Source organism: Mizuhopecten yessoensis, unplaced genomic scaffold, assembly GCF_002113885.1.
Source record: "Mizuhopecten yessoensis strain PY_sf001 unplaced genomic scaffold, ASM211388v2 scaffold716237, whole genome shotgun sequence".
In the NCBI taxonomy this organism is placed as follows: Eukaryota; Metazoa; Mollusca; class Bivalvia; order Pectinida; family Pectinidae; genus Mizuhopecten; species Mizuhopecten yessoensis.
The window spans coordinates 341,968-367,116 of NW_018480016.1; the positions used below are offsets into that span (position 1 = coordinate 341,968).

The 25,149-nt window shown below is 41.1% G+C and overlaps 1 protein-coding gene across 1 annotated transcript; it reads left to right on the top strand.

Annotated features, from left to right (window-relative positions):
* Positions 1-1,013: 1,013 nt before the first annotated feature.
* On the top strand, positions 1,014-24,085 carry LOC110442249 (GPI transamidase component PIG-S-like). Its single transcript, XM_021485753.1, has 16 exons — positions 1,014-1,087; positions 3,029-3,168; positions 9,293-9,389; positions 9,727-9,825; positions 12,393-12,536; positions 13,274-13,389; positions 16,241-16,361; positions 17,603-17,664; positions 18,018-18,132; positions 18,448-18,537; positions 20,554-20,729; positions 21,223-21,276; positions 21,709-21,837; positions 22,669-22,771; positions 23,253-23,310; positions 23,475-24,085. The coding sequence occupies exons 1-16, from the start codon at positions 1,069-1,071 to the stop codon at positions 23,581-23,583; spliced, it is 1,632 nt and encodes a 543-aa protein (XP_021341428.1). The 5' UTR covers positions 1,014-1,068; the 3' UTR covers positions 23,584-24,085.
* Positions 24,086-25,149: the final 1,064 nt, after the last annotated feature.

The following is a 25,149-nucleotide window of genomic DNA, read 5'->3' on the forward strand; positions in this document are numbered from 1 at the left end:
AGAGAGACAGAGAGAGTATTTTTCATCTTTACCTGTTGCAATATATTTTTGTGTAGTATAAGCTTAGTTGTCATTGATTGCTTTTTTTAAGACCATTTATAGTTAAATTTGTTTGTAGGTATCTTGCTGAATAAATATATTGTTTCATAATCAAAATGACTGTACTGTCTATTGGTGTTCTTATTCCATCTCAAATAGGGAGCCTACTGATATTTGGCATTTGATAGTGAATCTATTGTCTTTTCATAAAAAAGACCAGCTATAACTCTGCTCAACATCCAATAAATGCCATGAAGCCTTTGGTGTGGAGAGAACCCCACATCATTGTAAAAAATTCAGATAACTTTTTTCACTGTTAAAACATTTCCGCTTGATTCGGTCGGTCTTTCTATACGTTCTTATGCTTGAGATAAACGGCTCGTGACTAACACGGCATTTTTGTAGGGGCATTCATAGATATCTATCTAAAGAAATATATATACTGTAAGATACTTATTATTTAAAACACCTAAAAGATCCAATTTACTTCTTCACAAACGACATATATAGGTAGTCTCGCGAGAGATTTTGTTCTAAATGCACTTTTTCCTTATTGTTTGTTTATATTAGAGAACTGACAGCAGAAGAATATGAAAAGTCCTAGTCTTAAGAATGAAATTTGTTTATCTGATAAGGCAACGGACATCGCGCCAAGACATCTAATTATATTTTAAGTTTGTACATTTTATTACTATAAAATCATTATTAGGTCACCTAAAACATGGCCACCTAAATCACACATGTCCAAAAAATGAAATACTCAAATAGGTAAAACAGAAAAAAGACAGCTAGGCCTATAAGCGTGTCCCCATGAATTTCCCTTATCATAGTTCAAAATAGTTATTGATGTACACGTTGCATAAGTATATATTCAACACATTCTGGTTGAACAGCTTGAATTCATGGTTATGGTCGTAATCCGTTCCGTGGTCCAAGGGAGTTAACTGTCACAATCCCCTATTGGAGTTCTTCTGTGTCGTGAGTTGGAAAACAGTCCCTGTTTACTTTTACCATACCGGCTCTGCGGAAATGCCGAAAGATAAAGAAGGTGAATAACACTTGATCTTAAATGATACATATCTTAGTAAGAGTTGTACACCATGAACCATAAGTGTAGACTATTTTTCCATTGAACGATCGCGGTCCGCCTATTGTGCAGACATTTGGAGGGAATATAGGGCATGATTTATTGAGTGGTTTTAAATTTACGTCCGTATCACTACCGAGTTTCGGTTATCCAGCAGACATCACGGACATGGTGCTCGCAATCGTTTCATAATACATCAACTGTAGATTCTATCAGAAAGATGACCGTTACACAGTATGTGCACACCTGTATATGCTCTCACAGAAAATCCTGGAATTTGAGAGCAGTGGGCCATTTTCAGCAATTTTTGTCGGTATCAAAATTAAGTGGGGCTGTAAAATTTAATACGATAAATAATGAACGCAGGCTGTAAGCCTCTGTGTCCATATCAGTTGATATTACAATATTTACAGTATGATATACTTCTGTTGTACAATTAACATGTCCTTTATCATATATATCAAATTAAGTTAATTATTTGTTGGTATTTTCCCAGTGATTGTCCAGTAAAATTCAAAATGTTTGACATCTTCTTTATATACGAGGGCTCCATCAGTTTGATGATTATGCCATCCTCTGCGTCTATAACCAGGTCGGGGAAAACCACTAACTTGCGTATAATACGCAAAATCGCCTATTATACGCCAATAGGGGTATGGATTTGTTACTAAAAATAGCCAAAATCACTTTAATCTAAAAAAAATCACATTGTTTGTCCAAGTCGCATTTATTCAGTCATGAAACATAATACAAATGCAAAAATAAACTTTATTTGCATGTGGGAAAGTACCAAAAACAGATGCAATACTTCCGGTAAAGTTACATCAAGTTTCTAAGTAGCCAACTCTTTCAGTAAACATCTTTTAGCAAAATATTATTTACCTTGTCGTAAATTAATGCGATTTTTAATGTCTAGGTTACAGCGCTTTTTGAATATTTTTTGTGAGTGTCCCCTTGTCCTGCTGGTGGTATCCATTTGGAACATATTTGTCGTGACTCGATCGTTCGTCATAAATCTTCTTCACTATTTTGAATATGTTGATCAGGTCAATTAAAAGAAGATTGAAACATGGAAGGGTCAATTTTAGTTTGTACAGGGGTCAATGGCCCCATGGTCCCCTCCAGGATTATCCCTGTGCTCTGACAAAATGGACTAGATTGAACACTTGAATTTGTAGAAACGTTAACATATCGTTTTTATTTTTTATGCATCTAAAGCGTCTTACATAAATATATTAAATAAAAAAGCTTGTGGATGCTACGCTTTAACAGGTAGAAATGTATTCGGTCTTAAGACGGACCTGAACACATAATGGATAAGACAATTCCCGTCACAAAGAAAACATAAGTTCTTATAAATATTGATAAAGTAGTGGAACTGACTGGGTGGATCGTCGGCGACCAGGTAGCTGAACTGGTAGACGGGGATACCTCCGTCTAGAGTTTGGAGGCCTAGGGTCCCAGGTTCAAACTCTCGTCTGGCTGTGTGCGCATTTCCCTTTGCCGGTTGTTTGAAGCATTCAGTGTACATTTTGCAAGGGGATACCCAAACCTGAGTTGTAAATAGTTGTGTCTTCAGGATGAAGACTTTAAAAAGGAGGGAAGACTGTAGCGTAACTGGACTGGGTTGATCTTCAGCGACTAGGAAGCTCAATTGGTAGAACGTGTCTAGATCGAGGTTGGATGGTCCTGTGTTTGAACATCAGTATGGCTGGAAAATTCTATTTGTAGATCTAGACACAAAACTCTCACCTTGTAACAGACAAAGTCAGTATTTGACCCCAAAACTTGATTTTATAAGTACATTTATTTTTAAATTTGAATGGAACATCTTCTCTTTAGGACCATTTGATCAGCAGATCCAGCTTTGACACAGTAATAAACTATATTGTATCTGTACAGACAGGACGACCCAGACGTATGCAGCCCTGGGTGTAGGGTTTGTGTGTGTTGTGATAGGCCTGCCGTTGTGGTGGAAAACTACAGAAGTCTACCGTGTCAGTCTGCCTTATGGAGACATTGCAGATCTTTCAAATACCAAGGTGAGAAAATCATTTAAATATTATTTTAACTTTTTAAAAAGTTATTTACCTGGTACTTGAAATTGTCAAATCTAGTTGTATTAATATCAGCAAAATTTAGGATATGTGTAAATGGTCGCATATAAAATCTGCAAAATTTCAACTAAATGACAAAATGTCAGAAAAATGCATCTAAATCTGAGACTTGTTATTGCTGCCTAGTGTGTTAAATTATACATACATCTTTATAATTAGAAAATTATATACTGTTGTAGGTTTTAAGTGAAGCATGTACTGTTTACCCTGATATCCTGTCTGGTAACTGCCATTGGTTTAATATTACAGTACTTATCAACACATCCTAGATATCCAGGGGTTATGCTCACTTTCGCTTTCTGTACCCCTGGAATATGCCATAACAAAATTGAAGGCTTGGTGTGTGCAACCTTGTTGATGAGACAACTTAGCTAGTTCGATCCTTTGATGTACATCAAAAGAATCTCACGGTCACATAACGGTAAAAAATGACAGACTTTGATGTGAGGCGTCACTCCTTTGTAATCTTCAAAGGACAGGTATCAGCCTAGAGATTGGTCAGTTTTTTTTACCTGAGACCAATCAAACAGCTATCTTCGTGCCTTCAGTTTTGCCATGACATATTCCAGAGGTGTAGAGAGCGTGAGTGACATAACTTACCCCTGGACATCGAGGATTGGGTGTAGAGAGCGTAAGAGAGTGTAACTTACCCCTGGACATCGAGGATGGGGTGTAGAGAGTGTGAGTGAGTGTAACTTACTCCTGGACATCGAGGATGGGGTGTAGAGAGTGTGAGTGAGCGTAACTTACCCCTGGACATCAAGGATGGGGTGTAGAGAGCGTTAGTGATTGTAACTTACCCCTGGACATAGAGGATGGGGTGTAGAGAGCGTGAGTGAGTGTAACTTACCCCTGGACATCGAGGGTGGGGCGTAATGAGCGTGAGTAAGTAACTTACTCCTGGACATCGAGGATGGGGTGTAGAGAGGGTGAGTGAGCGTAACTTACCCCTGGACATCAAGGATGGGGTGTAGAGAGCGTGAGTAAGTGTAACTTACCCCTGGACATCGAGGATGGGGCGTAGTGAGCGTGAGTAAGTGTAACTTATCCCTGGACATACAGAATGGGGTGTAGAGAGCGTGAGTGAGTGTAACTTACCCCTGGACATTGAGGATGGGGTGTAGAGAGCATGAGTGAGTGTAACGGGTGTAGAGAGGGTGAGTGAGCGTAACTTACCCCTGGACATCAAGGATGGGGTGTAGAGAGGGTGAGTGAGTGTAACTTACCCCTGGACATCGAGGATGGGGTGAAGAGAGCGTGAGAGATTGTAACTTACCCCTGGACATCGAGGATGGGGCGTAGAGAGCGTGAGTGAGTGTAACCTACTTCTGGACATCGAGGATGGGGTGTAGAGAGCGTGAGTGAGCGTAACTTACCCCTGGACATCAAGGATGGGGGGTAGAGAGCGTGAGTGAGTGTAACTTACCCCTGGACATAGAGGATGGGGTGTAGAGAGCGTGAGTGAGTGTAACTTACCCATGGACATAGACAATGGGGTTTAGAGAGCGTGAGTGATTGTAACTTACCCCTGGACATTGAGGATGGGGTGTAGAGAGCGTGAGTGATTGTAACTTACCCCTGGACATTGAGGATGGGGTTTAGAGAGCATGAGTGAGTGTGACTTACCCCTGGACATAGAGGATGGGGTGTAGAGAGCGTGAGTGAGGGTAACTTACCCATGGACATAGACAATGGGGGTTAGAGAGCGTGAGTGATTGTAACTTACCCCTGGACATTGAGGATGGTGTTTAGAGAGCATGAGTGAGTGTGACTTACCCCTGGACATAGAGGATGGGGTGGAGAGAGCGTGAGAGAGTGTAACTTACCCCTGGACATCGAGGATTGGGCGTAGAGAGCCTGAGTGAGTGTAACTTACCCATGGACATAGACAATGGGGTTTAGAGATCGTGAGTGATTGTAACTTACCCCTGGACATTGAGGATGGGGTGTAGAGAGCATGAGTGAGTGTGACTTACCCCTGGACATCGAGGATGGGGTGTAGAGAGCGTGAGTGATTTTACCCCTGGACATCGAGGATGGCGTGTAGAGAGCGTGAGTGAGCGTAACTTACCCCTGGACATCGAGGATGGGGGGTAGAGAGCCTGAGTGAGTGTAACTTACCCCTGGACATAGAGGATGGGGTGGAGAGAGTGTGAGAGAGTGTAACTTACCCCTGGACATCGAGGATTGGGCGTAGAGAGCCTGAGTGAGTGTAACTTACCCCTGGACATAGAGGATGGGGTGTAGAGAGCGTTAGTGAGCGTACCTTACCCCTGGACATCAAGGATGGGGTGTAGAGAGCGTGAGTGAGCGTGAGTGAGCGTAACTTACCCCTGGACATCAAGGATGGGGTGTAGAGAGTGTGAGTGAGAGTAACTTACTCCTGGACATAAAGGATGGGGTGTAGAGAGCGTGAGTGAGCGTGAGTGAGCGTAACTTACCCCTGGACATAGAGGATGGGGTGGAGAGAGTGTGAGAGAGTGTAACTTACCCCTGGACATCGAGGATTGGGCGTTGAGAGCCTGAGTGAGTGTAACTTACCCCTGGACATAGAGAATGGGGTGTAGAGAGCGTGAGTGAGTGTAACTTACCCCTGGACATCAAGGATGGGGTGTAGAGAGTGTGAGTGAGTGTAACTTACTCCTGGACATAAAGGATGGGGTGTAGAGAGCGTGAGTGAGCGTGAGTGAGCGTAACTTACCCCTGGACATCGAAGAATGGGGTGTAGAGAGCGTGAGTGAGTGTAACTTACCCATGGACATTGAGGATGGGGTGTAGAGAGCGTGAGTGAGTGTAACTTACTCCTGGACATCGAGGATGGGGTGTAGAGAGGGTGAGTGAGCGTAACTTACCCCTGGACATCGAAGAATGTGGTGTAGAGAGCGTGAGTGAGTGTAACTTACTCCTGGACATCGAGGATGGGGTGTAGAGAGGGTGAGTGAGCGTGAGTGATTGTAACTTACCCCTGGACATTGAGGATGGGGTGTAGAGAGTGTGAGTGAGCGTAACTTACCCCTGGACATCGAGGATGGGGTGTAGAGAGCGTGAGTGAGTGTAACTTACCCCTGGACATCGAGGATGGGGTGTAGAGAGCGTGAGTGAGTGTAACTTACCCCTGGACATCGAGGATGGCGTGTAGAGAGCGTGAGTGAGCGTAACTTACCCCTGGACATCGAGGATGGGGTGTAGAGAGCCTGAGTGAGTGTAACTTACCCCTGGACATAGAGGATGGGGTGAAGAGAGCGTGAGAGAGTGTAACTTACCCCTGGACATCGAGGATGGGGCGTAGAGAGCGTGAGTGAGTGTAACTTACTCCTGGACATCGAGGATGGGGTGTAGAGAGCGTTAGTGAGCGTAACTTACCCCTGGACATCAAGGATGGAGTGTAGAGAGCGTGAGTGAGTGTAACTTACCCCTGGACATCGAGGATGGGGAGCAGAGAGCGTGAGTGAGTGTAACTTACCCCTGGACATTGAGGATGGGGTGTAGAGAGCATGAGTGAGTGTAACTTACCCCTGGTCATAGAGGATGGGGTGTAGAGAGATTGTGAGTGTAACTTACCCCTGGACATCGAGGAAGGGGTGTAGAGAGCGTGAGTGAGTGTAACTTACCCCTGGACATCGAGGATGGGGGGTAGAGAGCTTGAGTGAGTGTAACTTACCCCTGGACATCAAGGATGGGGTGTAGAGAGCGTGAATGAGTATAACTTACTCCTGGACATAAAGGATGGGGTGTAGAGAGCGTGAGTGAGCGTAACTTACCCCTGGACATCGAAGAATGGGGTGTAGAGAGCGTGAGTGAGTGTTACTTACCCCTGGACATCGAGGATGGGGTGTAGAGAGCGTGAGTGAGCGTGAGTGAGCGTAACTTACCCCTGGATATCAAAGATGGGGTGTAGAGAGCGTGAGTGAGTGTAACTTACCCCTGGACATCGAGGATGGGGTGTAGAGAGTTTGAGTGAGTGTTACTTACCCCTGGACATGGAGGATGGGGCGTAGTGAGCGTGAGTAAGTAACTTACCCCTGGACATCGAGGATGGGGTGTAGAGAGCGTGAGTGAATGTAACTTACCCCTGGACTTTGAGGATGGGGTGTAGAGAGCGTGAGTGAGTGTAACTTACTCCTGGGGACATCGAGGATGGGGCGTAGTGAGCGTGAGTAAGAGTAACTTATCCCTGGACATAGAGGATGGGGTGGAGAGAGCGTGAGAGAGTGTAACTTACCCCTGGACATCAAGGATGGGGTGTAGAGAGCGTGAGTGAGTGTAACTTACCCCTGGACATCGAGGATGGGGCGTAGTGAGCGTGAGTAAGTGTAACTTATCCCTGGACATAGAGGATGGGGTGTAGAGAGCGTGAGTGAGTGTAACGTACTCCTGGACATCGAGGATGGGGTGTAGAGAGCGTGAGGGAGTGTAACTTACCCCTGGACATCGAGGATGTTATACATCGAGGATGGGGCGTAGAGAGCGTGAGTGAGTGTAACTTACCCCTGGATATCGAGGATGGGGCGTAGTGAGCGTGAGTAAGTTTAACTTATCCCTGGACATAGAGGATGGGGTGTAGAGAGAGTGTGAGTGTAACTTACCCTTGGACATCGAGGATGGGGTGTAGAGAGCGTGAGAGAGTGTAACTTACCCCTGGACATCGAGGATGTTATACATCGAGGATGGGGCGTAGAGAGCGTGAGTGAGTGTAACTTACTCCTGGACATCGAGGATGGGGTGTAGAGAGTGTGAGTGAGCGTAACTTACCCCTGTACATCAAGGATGGGGTGTAGAGAGCGTGAGTGAGCGTAACTTACCCCTGGACATCGAGGATGGGGTGTAGAGAGCGTGAGTGATTGTAACTTACCCCTGGACATCGAGGATGGAGTGTAAAGAGCGTGAGTGAGCGTAACTTACCCCTGGACATAGAGGATGGGGTGTAGAGAGCGTGAATGAGTGTAACTTACCCCTGGACATAGAGAATGGGGTGTAGAGAGCGTGAGTGAGCGTAACTTACCCCTGGACATATATAATGGGGTGTAGAGAGCGTGAGTGAGTGTAACTTACCCCTGGACATCGAGGATGTTATCAACATAACATCAGTACAATAGATCTTCCATTACAACTTGCATAGATGCAAATTTTTCTTCTTATATATGCAATTTAAAAAAATCTTTCTACCTAGGTACATTTTCTAACATAAATCAGACATTGAGCAAACCAGGAATATTTCCAAACGTCCTTATAAATGTATCACTTGTTATTATTTCAATAGGCTTTGTTGGAATTCTTTAAAAAAAAAAATGCACTGAACGGATCAGACTCAGTCTGTTGGAGTAAGCTTGATAGTTATCTAGCATAATCCCATCCTCAATACTCCAAGAGTAATCTCTGCACCCCTAGCATACCAAGAGTAATCTCTGCACCCCTAGCACACCAAGAGTAATCTCTGCATCCCTAGCATACCAAGAGTGATCTCTGCACCCCTAGCATGCCAAGAATAATCTCTGCACCCCAAGCATACCAAGAGTAATCTCTGCACCCCTAGCATACCAAGAGTAACCTCTGCACCCCTAGCACACCAAGAGTAATCTCTGCATCCCTAGCATCCCAAGAGTGATCTCTGCACCCCTAGCATGCCAAGAATAATCTCTGCACCCCAAGCATACCAAGAGTAATCTCTGCACCCCTAGCATACCAAGAGTAATCTCTGCACCCCTAGCATTTGTCACGCCAAATACAGACTCGGTGTGCGCCACCTTGTTGAAGACTAATTTGGTCCTTTAATATACCTCAAAAGAATCTTGGGGCCGTGTAATTGAAAAATAGACTTGTGTTGTAGTCGGGTGTCACTCCTCTGTAATCTTCAAAGGAAAGGTATCGGCCTAGTGATTGGTCAAGTTTTTTTCACATAAGACCAATCAAATAGCTTACTTTGTGCAGGAGCTTCCTTTTTTTACTATGAGTATGACATATTCCAGGGGTACAGAGAACGCCAGTGAGCGTAACCCCTGGAGTGTCAAGGATGGCATCATTCATGAATGATTCTCTTCCACCATTACAGGTTAAGTACACAGTAGATGTGGCTATTATCAATGGAGACCAGTCCCTGTCCGAGAATCACATTACACAACTGTCTCGTCTGGTGTCGGACAAACTTGGTAAGTCACTCAAACCAATAACAATCTCGCATCTGAAATCGAACATGCTAGGTAAGTCACCCACACCACACAGCTCTCTCAGCTGGTGTAATACAAACTTGGGAAGCCTATCACATCAAATAACTCCCTCATTTGACGTATACGTCTCTTAGGACATGAAGTGATTGCAGTGGAGTATGATTTAAGAAAGGAGATTTTACATTTTGTTCACAAATTAAAAAAAAGAAATAAACCAAGTTAAGTGTGACAGACTGTTTTGTAGCCCTGCATCTCTGTGTTATCTGTATCTGCAATTCTTCTTTTCCTGTTTCACAGCCGTGTATGCTTTTCTTCACAGAGACAAGTGAAGATGCTGTAGCACCCTATTACCGTCTAAATGTCAGAGATGTTACGGAGAAAGAGCTGGCCAAGGTCAAGGCCATGACTTCTTTATCAAGTAAGTTATAAAGTTTCATTACCATTTAACAGCATTCACCAGAACATGTACATGACAGTGAGCATATCTAACAGCATTCACCAGAACATGTACATAACAGTGGGCATATCTAACAGCATTCACCAGAACATGTACATAACAGTGAGCATATCTAACAGCATTCACCAGAACATGTACATAACAGTGAGCATATCTAACAGCATTCACCAGAACATGTACATGACAGTGAGCATATCTAACAGCATTCACCAGAACATGTACATGACAGTGAGCATATCTAACAGCATTCACCAGAACATGTACATGACAGTGAGCATATCTAACAGCATTCACCAGAACATGTACATGACAGTGAGCATATCTAACAGCATTCACCAGAACATGTACATGACAGTGAGCATATCTAACAGCATTCACCAGAACATGTACATGACAGTGAGCATATCTAACAGCATTCACCAGAACATGTACATGACAGTGAGCATATCTAACAGCATTCACCAGAACATGTACATGACAGTGAGCATATCTAACAGCATTCACCAGAACATGTACATGACAGTGAGCATATCTAACAGCATTCACCAGAACATGTACATGACAGTGAGCATATCTAACAGCATTCACCAGAACATGTACATGACAGTGAGCATATCTAACAGCATTCACCAGAACATGTACATGACAGTGAGCATATCTAACAGCATTCACCAGAACATGTACATGACAGTGAGCATATCTAACAGCATTCACCAGAACATGTACATGACAGTGAGCATATCTAACAGCATTCACCAGAACATGTACATGACAGTGAGCATATCTAACAGCATTCACCAGAACATGTACATGACAGTGAGCATATCTAACAGCATTCACCAGAACATGTACATGACAGTGAGCATATCTAACAGCATTCACCAGAACATGTACATGACAGTGAGCATATCTAACAGCATTCACCAGAACATGTACATGACAGTGAGCATATCTAACAGCATTCACCAGAACATGTACATGACAGTGAGCATATCTAACAGCATTCACCAGAACATGTACATGACAGTGAGCATATCTAACAGCATTCACCAGAACATGTACATGACAGTGAGCATATCTAACAGCATTCACCAGAACATGTACATGACAGTGAGCATATCTAACAGCATTCACCAGAACATGTACATGACAGTGAGCATATCTAACAGCATTCACCAGAACATGTACATGACAGTGAGCATATCTAACAGCATTCACCAGAACATGTACATGACAGTGAGCATATCTAACAGCATTCACCAGAACATGTACATGACAGTGAGCATATCTAACAGCATTCACCAGAACATGTACATGACAGTGAGCATATCTAACAGCATTCACCAGAACATGTACATGACAGTGAGCATATCTAACAGCATTCACCAGAACATGTACATGACAGTGAGCATATCTAACAGCATTCACCAGAACATGTACATGACAGTGAGCATATCTAACAGCATTCACCAGAACATGTACATGACAGTGAGCATATCTAACAGCATTCACCAGAACATGTACATGACAGTGAGCATATCTAACAGCATTCACCAGAACATGTACATGACAGTGAGCATATCTAACAGCATTCACCAGAACATGTACATGACAGTGAGCATATCTAACAGCATTCACCAGAACATGTACATGACAGTGAGCATATCTAACAGCATTCACCAGAACATGTACATGACAGTGAGCATATCTAACAGCATTCACCAGAACATGTACATGACAGTGAGCATATCTAACAGCATTCACCAGAACATGTACATGACAGTGAGCATATCTAACAGCATTCACCAGAACATGTACATGACAGTGAGCATATCTAACAGCATTCACCAGAACATGTACATGACAGTGAGCATATCTAACAGCATTCACCAGAACATGTACATGACAGTGAGCATATCTAACAGCATTCACCAGAACATGTACATGACAGTGAGCATATCTAACAGCATTCACCAGAACATGTACATGACAGTGAGCATATCTAACAGCATTCACCAGAACATGTACATGACAGTGAGCATATCAAACAGCATCTTTGATGAATTTCCAATTCACACAAGATTTATCAAACAAGTCTTATAAGTTTCCATTTAAGAAGGGCTTTACTGAGCTGGAAAAGAATATTTAGGATGAGCTTGATATGAAATGAAAACAAATTAAAGATCCTTTTTATCACAACACCAAGAATTCATATGAATATTTGCTAATACAGTGCACATATCTTTGACCATTGTCAACTCTTCTTAATCACCATTTGGACCAATGTTTATTGTTGTCAGTGTGAAGTCTATGATGTCATGCATAAATGCATCTATTATCATCATTCTTATATCATAATCGGTGATATTACAAAAAGGAATTCACAAAATATAACATGAGTGTAACTACTATATACAAAATGTTACACAATAGTCATGTGATAAGTCCTGTATGCTCTCTATTTTTTATATATTTTATATATTTGATGCTGTTAAAGTTGCTTCACAATATTTATATCACTATTACAGATACAGATAGTCAGTTTCCGTCTGGAGAAGATGACGTCAACAGATACCAGGTGGTGATTGTTCCAAAGTTGTCTCCCCTGTCATTACAGAAACCATACCTCAGTCTTGGTAGGACAGTATTGATACAGTCTACAGGATCTACAGGTAGGAATAGTCAATCATTAAACCTCTCCTTTCTCTCTTAAATTTTACCTCATTCTCAATAGGTTTATCAACCTCATTCTTAGTAGCAGTCAGTATAGAAATTATAAATTTAGAATAGTCAATCATAAGACCTTACCTTATTCTCAATAGGACAGTCACTCCCCAGACCTTACGTAATTCTGAGTAGGTTTCATTTTTATACGCCTGTCGTTTGACGGGTCGTATTGTGGTATGGGCTGCGTTGTCCGTCTGTCTGTCTGTTAACTTTTCCTTGTCGTCATCGCTCTCCTACCTTTATCGATGAACTACTCATACAAAGACTCCTACCTCACAGCCAAGGTTCTAGTTTTAGTAATAGTAACATGGACCACGAAAGTGTAATTCTGAAACATAAAATAGCTTGCACCGTAAACATAGTAAATGGATGGCAAGGTCACAGTCACCAACAAAACGGTGGCAGTAAACACATTTATATCATATGTCACTACCTGCTTCAAATATATAGATACCCTTCCGTGGGTCACTCTCCTAATTACCTTAGTCTGAGAAGAACAATCAATTGTTCAATTCAACCTTACTCGACCTGAAAAAGTGGGTCACTCTCAATCATCTTGTCTTTTCTCCACAAAATAAAAAAATGATTAATTTTCAAAAGGATAGACTCCGCCTAAAATGACTTGAGCCTCATACTTCTTGTATACTGACAACATTTGTGTATATATTTTAAATTTTAACAGATATACCTGGTCTTGCCGATAAAATATCAACAGTAATTCAGAAAAGTTTGATCAAGGAGACATCACTTAGTAAAATTTTCCACGATGGAAAAGGTACTGGGGACAGAACCCTTAAGGTAGGTACTAGGGGACGGATGGTAGTTACTGGGGACAGAACCCTTAAGGTAGGTACTAGGGTACAGATGGAAGATACTGGGGACAGATGGTAGGTACTGGGGACAGAACCCTTAAGGTAGGCACTAGGGGACAGATGGTAGGTACTAGGGGACGGATGGTAGTTACTGGGGACAGAACCCTTAACGTAGGTACTAGGGGACAGATGGTAGGTACTGGGGACAGAACCCTTAAGATAGGTACTAGGGGACAGATGGTAGGTACTAGGGAACGGATGGTAGGTATTGGGGAAAGAAGCCTTAAGGTAGGTACTAGGGGACAGATGGTAGGTACTGGGGACAGAACCCTTAAGGTAGGTACTAGGGGACAGATGGTAGGTACTAGGGTTCAGATGGTAGGTACTGGGGACAGAACCCTTAAGGTAGGTACTAGGGGACGGATGGTAGTTACTGGGGACAGAACCCTTAAGATAGGTACTAGGGGACAGATGGTAGGTACTAGGGGGTGGATGGTAGTTACTAGGGACAGAACCCTTAAGGTAGGTACTAGGGGACAGATGGTAGGTACCGGGGACAGATGGTAGGTACTGGGGACAGATCGTAAGTACTGGGGACAGAACCCTTAAGGTAGGTACTAGGGGACAGATGATATGTACTAGGGGACAGATGGTAGGTACTTGGGACAGATGGTAGGTACTGGTGACAGATGGTAGGTACTAGGGTACAGATGGTAGGTACTGGGGACAGAACCCTTAAGGTAGGTACTAGAGGACAGATGGTAGGTACTGGGGAAAGATGGTAGGTACTGGGGACAGAACCCTTAAGGAAGGTACTAGGGGACAGATGGTATGGTACTGGTGACAGAACCCTTAAGGTAGGTATACGTACTAGGGGACAGATTGTAAGTACTGGAACAAAACCCTTAAGGTAGGTATTAAAGGACAGATGAAAGGTACTAGGGACAGAATCCTAAAGGTATGTATTAGAAAACAAATGGTTCATTCAATCATATTTTATTGACACTGAATAGTCACAAGTTCTTGCAACTTACAATGGGCTAGAGCCTCTCCCAAATAGTTGGTACTGAGTGGGTGGTGAAAAGATGGTGGGTACTGGGGACAGACACCTTAAGGAGGGTAACACTACCATAGTAAGTAATGGGGGTAACACTACCACAGTAAGTAATGGGGGTAACACTTCCACGGTAGGTAATGGGGATACCACTACCACAGTAGGTAATGGGGATACCACTACCACAGTAGGTAATGGGGATACCACTACAACAATATATAAATGGGATACCATTACCACAGTAGGTAATGTGAATACCACTACCACAATAATTAATGGGGATACCACTACCAGAGTAGGTCACAGGGATACCACTACAACAGTAAGTAACGGGGGTAACACTACCACAGTAGGTAAGGGGGATACCACTACCACAGTAGGTCACAGGGATACCACTACCACAGTAGGTCACAGGGATGCCACTACCACAGTAGGTTAAGGGGGGTAACACTACCACAGTAGGTCACAGGGATGCCACTACCACAGTAGGTAATGGGGAGTAACACTACCACAGTAGGTTATGGGGATACCACTACCACAGTAGGTAATTGGGATACCACTACTACAGTAGGTAAAGGGGATACCACTACTACAGTAGGTTATGGGGGTAACACTACCACGGTAGGGAAAGGGGATACCACTACCACAGTAGGTCACAGGGATACCACTACTACAGTAGGTAAAGGGGATACCACTACCACAGTAGGTAAATGGGATACCACTACCACAGTAGGTCACAGGGATACCACTACCACAGTAGGTAATGGGGAGTAACACTACCACAGTAGGTTACGGGGATACCACTACCACAGTAGGTAAAGGGGATACCACTACCACAGTAGGTCACAGGGATACCACTACTTCAGTAGGTCACAGGGATACCACTACCACAGAAGGTAAAGGGATACCATCACTACAGTAGGTAAAGGGGATACCACTACCACAGTAGGTAAAGGGGATCCCACTACCACAGTAGGTAAAGGGGTTACCACTACCACAGTAGGTCACTGGGATACCACTACTTCAGTAGGTCACAGGGATACCACTACTCCAGTAGGTAAAGGGGATACCACTACTACAGTAGGTAAAGGGGATACCACTACTACAGTAGGTAAAGGGTGTAACACTACCACAGTAGGTTACGGGGGTAACACTAACACAGTAGGTAAAGGGGATACAACTACCACAGTAGGTCACAGGGATACCACTACTACAGTAGGTAAAGGATGTAACACTACCACAGTAGGTTACAGGGATACCACTACTTCAGTAGGTCACAGGGATACCACTACCACAGTAGGTCACAGGGATACCACTACTACAGAAGCCTAGGTCACAGGGATACCACTACTACAATAGATAATTGGGATAACACTACTACAGTAGGTAAAGGGGATACCACTATCACAGTAGGTAAAGGGGATACCACTTCCACAGTAGGTAATGGGGATACCACTATCACAGTAGGTCACAGGGATACCACTACTACAGTAGGTAAAGGGGATACCACTACTACAGTAGGTAGAGGAGTTACCACTATCACAGTAGGTAATTGGGATACCACTACAACAGTAGGTAATGGGGATACCACTACCGCAGTTTTTTTATGTTCTGTAGATTAAATTAATATTTCTCTTAACTTAAGCAGTGCTTTCCCATATGAACAATATATAGAGAAATTTTATTTTATGTGATTTGGAAAAATATAAAAAATGATTTTGGTGAAACTTTACATGGCCATTTGTGTAAATATTATTAATAAGATTGTTCTCTATGCCTCCAGCCAGAGAAGTCCAGTATGAGGTCAGTACGGTCAAATCCAGGCTATGACATCACCTTCACACTGGTCAATCCTCAGCCAGACATACTCGATGTCCATTGGGATATAGAGCAAGCTGTCAAAGGTGAGGGTCTGAGGAAGCAGTGTACAGTAGAAATGGCCTTATCCTAAAAATAAAGGACATGTCTCAGATAAACATGGATAGCGGATTCAACCTGTACAACAGAAATTCAATATGGCCACCATTTTGAAAAACTATTTCAAACTTAAGGTCAAGTTCTACTGGGCCCATTTAACTGAAACTTGGTAGGAATGATCCACTCATTGTCCTGGCAAAATGTTTTTTTCCAGGTCCATCAAAAATCCAATACAGCCACCATGGCTGCCATTTTGGAAAAAAACTATTTCAAACTTATTATCAAGTTCTAATAGGCCGTATTAACTGAAAATCGGTCTAGGAATGATCAACTCATTGTCCTGACAAACTTAACTTAAAGTTATACTTAACTTTTTTTACTCCAATTTTGGTAGGGATGATTGACATCATTATCTCACTTTCAACAACAAAAATTGATACTGTAGGACTCAGGTGACCGTTAAGGCCCATGGGCCTCTTGTTCACAATATTTACACATGTGCTGAGTACAAAAATAGACTACATGAAAAGCTAGCTTTTGTTGTGTAGACACAGATTTGTAAATGCCCAAAACTGTAGTCTCAAACCAAATTCGATTTTTTTTTAAATAATGAAGCCCACATAGTCCACTTCATCATATATATAATGCCAATTTTAGTGCTGATTTTTTTTATATATTTTGATACTTGTAATATTACAGGGGTTATTCATTGTATAAAAATATCACCCATGGCCACCATACGCTACTGTACACTGCTACCTGATATACCATAATATCAGCTACACTAACTGTCCAGCCATTCTGAGCTGATTTATTTAAGTTTTCTTGAACTTTGTTAAATTGTCCCATAATGTTGGTCTTTTTCAAGTTCGAACTATTGACCATTATGAAATGACTGGAGGTTTAACGATTTTATTACAGTCTTATTGACCTTGAATACCCTGTTTACTTGGACGTCACATTAAGGTCCCTTTTACAAATAAAATAATGATTAATGAAAAACCTTGTTTATCTCAAAGTTTCTATACATGTCCTTATGATTTTATCATAAAAATGACATGTATATCAGTAAATATTTATTGACGGGTTCATTTATATGTAATGAGGTACAACTTAAACCTGAGCTGTCCTGCTGACAGGGTATCTGTGTATGTGGCTAAATGTATAGCACACTACGATGATGTCAGGCCGTAGCTACGTTGACAGTAACACGTCAGGTTTGTTACAGATTACCTGGATCCCTTTCTACAACAGTTACAGAGATATGCCAAGATCAACGTTCAATCTCAGGTGAGACAAGAACAACAAATTTCAAATCTTACTTTCATATTGATAACCAGTATCTATAAAATAATATTGCCCCTCATCCGAACTAAAATGGAAACATGATTCAAGTATAAATGATAATAGATGATTGAATGCCCCAATTATATTCTGTAATCCTATGTACGCCAGGAATAAAGATGCCTAGCTTCATGAATAAATTATTTATTTAACTTCTTACAAGAAAGAAAATTTTCCAAGTTTAAATGTTATATTTTTGGTTGTATATATATCTAATGGTATTTTTCATGTTTTACAATATTTTCCAATTTTAACATCCACAGTATATTCCAGGTATTATATTTTACAATACTTTACAGGTTTTATATTTTACTGGGTTTCTGAAGAGAATGAGGAGAGATGACGGTAAGCAGGCATATCTCTACACAGACAAGGACCTTCCTCATGTCATCAACCCACTGGAGGCAAAACTAGGTAAGTTTGTCCATATAGTATGTCTGATACTTCACAACTAGTGCTTCTCAGATAGCTCAGATATGTAAAAGTGTATTTATAGCTTCTCCACAAAAATATCATTTACGTCTGATATTTTATAACTATGTCATAGTCCAGACTCTTCACATTCCCCACTAAGTCACAGTTATTCCACAACTAGGTCAGTCATTTTACATCTAGGTCACAATTTATACCCTACATACATGTGATATTGTCTGCCAGGTTAATTAATGATAAGAGTGGTATAAACAGCAGTTGTGTATATTGTGTGATAAGACAGTCTTGTTGTTTCAGGGTCGCACACCTCTAACAACCCAGCACTAAACTTCCTTGTCTACGTACCGAGTCGGGACCAGCATCCGATCTATATTGTTGACAGTAAAGGTGAGTTATCTTATATTTATCTGGGATCAGTGATGTTACTATCATGTTGACAGATTTTACTGTTGGCTGACTGATGTCACTATCATGTTGACAGATTTTATTGTTACCTGACTCGCTATATAAATGCATATTAATCAATTTCGACTGTTTCCCCGACAATTCACCAAACGAACTATAGCTAATGTGTGCTACCGTAAAACTGTTGACTGGTCACGTGAAACTGTTGACTGGTCACGTGAAACTGTTGACTGCGCGTGAAACTGTTGACTGGTCACGTGGAACTGTTGACTGGTCACGTGTTAGGTAATCGACCGCACCTATAATTACAAGCACCCCGATGACCCAGCGTTTTTGGTACTGGATTGTTGACGGTCGTCTGTCGGTAGATCTAAACATCACATTCGACATGGAACTTTTTGTTTTTCATTGGTCAAGTAACAAAACAGTTGTTTCATGCCTTATCATTCAACAGTCAAAACCATTTTCCCTCGGAGTTGGGACCCACCAGATGAACTGCGGCCTCAGGAAACAGTTCATCTGGTGGGTCCCAACTCCTCGGGGAAAACAGTTTTGACTGTTGACTGATAAGGCATGAAACAACTGTATACTGTTGGCTGACTGTGATGTCACTATCATGTTGACAGTATACAATTGTTTCATGGCTATTTGGGGAACAGTCAAAACTATCATCCCGAGGTAGGGGGAAGCCCTGGGGAACTGTTTGCCCGAGGCCGCTAGGCCAAGGGCAAATAGTTCCACAGGGCTTCCCCCTACCGAGGGATGATAGTTTTGACTGTTCCCCAAATAAACATGAAACAATTGTTTTATGACCAAATAAATATTAGTATCAATGCTGCATGCAATGTTGCCATTGCTTCAACACTGAGTCGCTGTCACCGAAACGCTTAAAGGGGGCTCTCGAGGGGGGATTTCTGCGCATCGAATTCACGCCGGGTAACAGTTCGCTCTGACCGGGAAAACAGTTTTGACTGTTTCACCCCTACAGCCGAAATTGGACAAAAACCCAGAAACAGTCAAAAATGACGAATTATAATTTATATAGACTATTGGGTAATAAATTCTACTGTTGGCTGACTGTGATGTCACTATCATGGTGACAGATTTTACTGTCAGCTGACTGTGATGTCACTATCATGTTGACAGATTTTACTGTTGGCTGACTGTGATGTCACTATCATGGTGACAGATTCTACTGTTGTCTGACTGTGATGTCACTATCATGTTGACAGATTTTACTGTTGGCTGACTGTGATGTCACTATCATGGTGAATTATTCTACTGTTGGCTGACTGTGATGTCAATATCAACTGACTGTGATGTAAATGTCATCTTGCTGTGGTGCAACTGTTGTGTTATTGTAAAGGTCCTGCAATGTCACTGTCATTACTTAAACAATAACTGGTTGTCTGGATGTAATTATTGTTGATATAATTACAAGTGGCCTCTGGCAAATCCTATAAACCCGCTAGGGTTTTATGGTAGATTTGCCAGAGACCACTTGTAATCAACCAGGTATTTTTTATATTTACATATTTTTCTTTTTTAAGACATATTCCTACAAAAACCATTTGCCCTGCCTCAAAATACATTTCAGGCGGCCATTTTGTTTGTTTACATATTCCTACACCTGAAACAGGCAGTTGTAATTATAGTCGAGCAGTTGTAATTATAGCCTATATAATTACACTTGCCCTCTAACACTGTTGTAATGGGACGGCGCGGGGGCAAATGTAAATATAACAAAATGAAACAGTTTCATATGTGTAAACAACAGTTTTGGTCCCTTACACACATTTTATACATAACTGTCAAAAAGACACCAGTGGAATAGAGAGTGTAGTTGTTTTATGTTCGTGTTGGGTTATTTGTTTTCAAACCCGATTGCATGATTGTAAGATGACTAACTTATACTTACCTCCCAGAGATGAATTATATTGCTAATATATGAACTTTGTTGTTAATATTAAAATTGTAAATGGTTACTTCCCCTACTAGGTGTAGAAGTGCAGTCCAACTCGTTCCTGAGCCCCCAGTGGGGTGGTATCTACATTCAGAATGCCCCCAGTCCCTCAGAAAATGATACCCTACCTGTTACCATGGAGCTTGACATGCGCCGTGTCATGGAAGTGTTTATCTCACAGCTTCGTCTCCTCCTCAACTTCCAGTCACAGGTAATTAAGGCTTAATACGTTCTGCAAGTATTTGAGTATTTCCAAGCACCTGTATTTTTTTCCATTTCCAGCATGGGCAATGCTTTTATCAAACATGAAATAGTTTTTTTTAATTATTTTCAAATTACCAGTAAATAATCTTATATAGATATTAATCACAGATACTATCAAAACACTCCTTCAATACAAATTGTGTAACAGAGGATAATATTTACAAATTAAACTATTCTAAGTAGTTTACAACTTCTTGTTAATCTTCAATTTAAATTGCCAAAAGATGTTTGATAAAGTCTTTGTCAGAGCCACTTTTCTGGAAGTACATTTGTAAATACATGGACCTGTATGACTCATGTTTCCTTTCAAAATGAAAATCTTGTTCAAACTGTCACAGACTACTTTGGAACATTATCATCAGTAAATAATAAAGTATAAGGGTATCTGTACATTTTTGTACATGTTTATCTATATATGTTTGTATTTATCAATATTTCAGAAAAATGGTGACACTCTTGTGGCTGATGTAGGCAGTCGAGTCATTTCTAAGTGGGTAAGTGACCAAGTGTTGATGTTTATTGTCAGTTAACTTGTGCGAGTCATTTCTAAGTGGGTAAGTGTTGATATTTATTGTCAGTTAACTTGTATGGGAAGTTCTTAAAATTCAATGAATTTTGTTTTTTGGGATATGGAAAATAGTTACTGGGTTAAGTGAAGTAACACTTGAACATAGTTCAGTAGATCATTTCAATGCAGGACAGTAATGTTCACTATTGTTTACATTTTGATGTCGTTGACATGTAGGATTTTGCCAAGTATTACAATTCTACAGCTAAAAATCTTTTTTCCCTGTAACTAAAGGAGAAGTTGTAGATCTATGAAGATAATTGTCCATTGCTTGTACGTTATTCTGTAACATGAAATATCTGCCCCTTGATGTTGCGACATTGACCATGGTCCTGTATATGTTGACCTTGTTTGACAGGAACTAGACGGCTGGCTGAGAAGTCGTTGTCTGGAGAACCTGGGGACGTCCATAGCCACCCTGCAGTCCCTGGCTCAGCTGTTAGGGGAGATAAGTAACATCGTAATCCAGGACGACATCGGGGAACAGGTACATACAGGTGTTACTTCCCTGTTTGGTGTCTCCATGTACGCCATTACTTCTGTATAATTGCCTAGTGTTGTTATACATTTATTCTTGAACAATTACAGTTCTCGAAAGTAAGCTACAATAATAACCGACATACTAATTTATGATTTAAGATCAAGATTGACAAATGTGTAGCTTCCCTTCTAGTTTGTGTGTTTAAATATGATCAAATAGCCATATAATTACATACACACTGAAAATTATTCCTACATGGAATTGATAACAAAAGAATTCATGTGAAATTAATTTTTATTACATACTTACTAATAAATACAGGTTTTTTGTATATGCTATACGACACAATTGCTCTAACCCATATCAGCCCTCGCCGTATCACACCCCAAAACCCGTATCAGCCCCCCGCCGTATCACAGCCCAAAAACCCATATCAGCCCGCAAAACCCATATCACACCTCATTTGGAAAAAAAATCGTTTTTCAATATTTCAAAAATGAAAATAAATCATAAGATAGTAGTTTTTATTAGTAAGTATGTAATAAACAGAATAAAACACGCCTTTTTCCATATCACACCCAGTATCAACCCTCGACCAATATCAGCCCGCGGGCCTTCGGCCCTTGGGCTGATATTGCAGTCTCGGGTTGATACTGGGTGTGATATGGAAAAAGGCATGTATTATTCTCTATGTATTTCATCCGATACAAGGGTGTAATCAGAACATATAGAACCTGTGTAGCTTAGAAAGTAGAGAACACTTTACACTTATTTCTTCTCCAGAATTAATCTAGTCTTTTATTGTTTTCAAATAATATGTATAATCACTTGATACAGGTTCAGGATGCAGTCAACAGCATCCAGGAGAGTCAGCGCCACCTAGTGGAGGGCAGACTGGAGAAAGCTTTCCTTGAATCTCGTAATGCTATTGTGTGTTCAGGTAAGAATTTTCAAATCATTCTTTAATATTTCTCTATTTCTGTTTTTGTGTAAATTTTTTACATAACCCTTGCATTTTTACACAAGTGTTTCATTTGAATTGGTAAAGTGAAAACCATTTAACTAGAACTTAGTGGGTTCAGGAAAATTATTAAGCTATATGCATCTTTGCATTCTTATTCAATTATCTATTTGAGTAAGGAGTTGTACAGGCTTTTTAACTCATTTGAGCCACTCATTTGTCAGTTTACTGTAGAAGCATATATGATTTTGTATGTGAATAAAAGAAATATTTTGGTAAAAGGAATATTACAAACCAAAACATGGTTAGGTTTTGTTTGTATGTTTTCAATGAAAGCTTTGAATTCCAATTGTTGAAAATCTAACATTTAAGTTTTTGATATACAATTACGTTCTGGCAAATCCCTCTGTGATTTGTAGTACACATAACTTGTAATGTTGTTTTGATCTTTTTCCTTTAGAAAAGGCGTTTTTTGACCCGTCTCTACTGGAGCTGCTGTATTTCCCCGAGGATCAAAAGTGAGTGTAATCTTGGTAATTTGCTGCCATTTCTATTATTTTGCCTCTGGAATTTTGATCTGTATCCATTTTATAATGAGACACAGTTATAGGATTAATGCTCTCTGGTTTTATATATTGGTTTTATTTGTTATTCGATATCATTTTTTTTTTGTAAATTTCAGATTTGCTATCTACATTCCACTGTTCCTCCCTATAAGCCTACCAGTGCTTGCCTCCCTTTGGAAAGCTTTTAAGTGGATGAAAGAGGAGAGAAAACAGAAGACAGAGTAACGCTGGAGACCATGTTTAAACTGTCCTGTACACTGAATTAAGATCTGAGGGAAACCATCACTATGCATTCCAAATACATTTCACATACTTTGAATTTTTACAACGATCATGCAAATTACAGTCATACATAGTTGGGTGGATTTGGGGATAAAGTATATTTATCACTTGTTTTACATGTGTGATACGTTTTGCATGTGTTATATATACTGAGAGCTGTGGAAAGGCCAGGAGTTCTTAAAGTGATCGTTCAGTTGCCCTAACATCATATGTTACATTGTAATGTGTTATATGCCTAGTCAGTAAATGATGCATGACTGTGGGGATCTGTGGCAATACTTGTGTTGTATGCTATGGGAACACTGTAATTTCTAACACCAGGGACATTGTTCATATTTTAAGAGGACGGATTTTGTCCAGTACTAGTGATGTGAATAATATGAGCCTTTTTTGGTCCCAGAGTGAGAGGCCAAATCAGTAAAGCTCAGCTTTGCTGAAGTCAAACGGAATAAGTATGCATGTAGGGAAATAGACATGTTTGGAAACAGAGTAAATGCCAGGAAGAGAGATCACAAATGAAAATGTTAGATGCATGAAAAGCATTTGAGAACACAGGTGAGTACAATGGTGGGGAGGAAATTGGTGTACACCTTTATGCTAGTGATGTACACTTTATGCTAGATTGTTTACTAATGATGTCCATTGTTAAAAGAGGATGATCACTTGTTTACTGCCAAACATGCATTTGTCCACCAATATACTGATTCCCTCACCTAAGGTGTTCACATACAGCTTCCATGTGAGACTGTTGACAAAATCTGCACTGTAACACCTTATGCTTTACATGTAAGGTTGTCAGGGTAATATCCTGGGTTAGGAGAGGTCAATGGAGGTTAAGATTGTCAGCTTAACCAAGGTATTAAAGTGCAAGTCAGTCAGCCCAGCCTGGGAAAGGAGAGGCCACTTTAGGTTGAGTTGGTTAGCCTAGCAGAGGTTAGTTTGCCTAATCTGAGTAAGTTGAGGTCACTGAAAGCTAAGGTAGTTAGCTAATTCAAGTAAGCTAAGGTTAGCAGAGGTCGGCCAGTCTAGCCAAGGTTAGCAGAGGGCGGCCAGTCTAGCTAAGGTTAGCAGAGGTCGGCGAGTCTAGCCAAGGTTAGCAGGGGTCGGCCAGTCTAGCTAAGGTTAGCAGAGGTCGGCCAGTCTAGCCAAGGTTAGCAGAGGTCAGTCAGCCCAACCTTGGTAGGGGGAGGTCATTGGATTATAAGGTAGACAACCAGACATATATCAGAGGCCACTACATGACTAGAAGGCTGTCGGGCTACAGTAGCTAGCATGTAATGGTGGAAGTCGCCGGGCTGTAAGGCTGCCTAGCCTGTGTTAACAGAATTCTGTAGAATTTACATTTTCATATTAGTTGGTAGGAATTATACAAAATCAGCTTGTATCTGTCTGATAAATGTGTGGTGTTGAGAGAGCAGTAAACCAAGTACTGTACTTATTTATAGTGTGTTGTGCAATTGTCCTGGTTTTGAAGGAACAGAACACTTTGATAGTGCTATACAGGTTTTA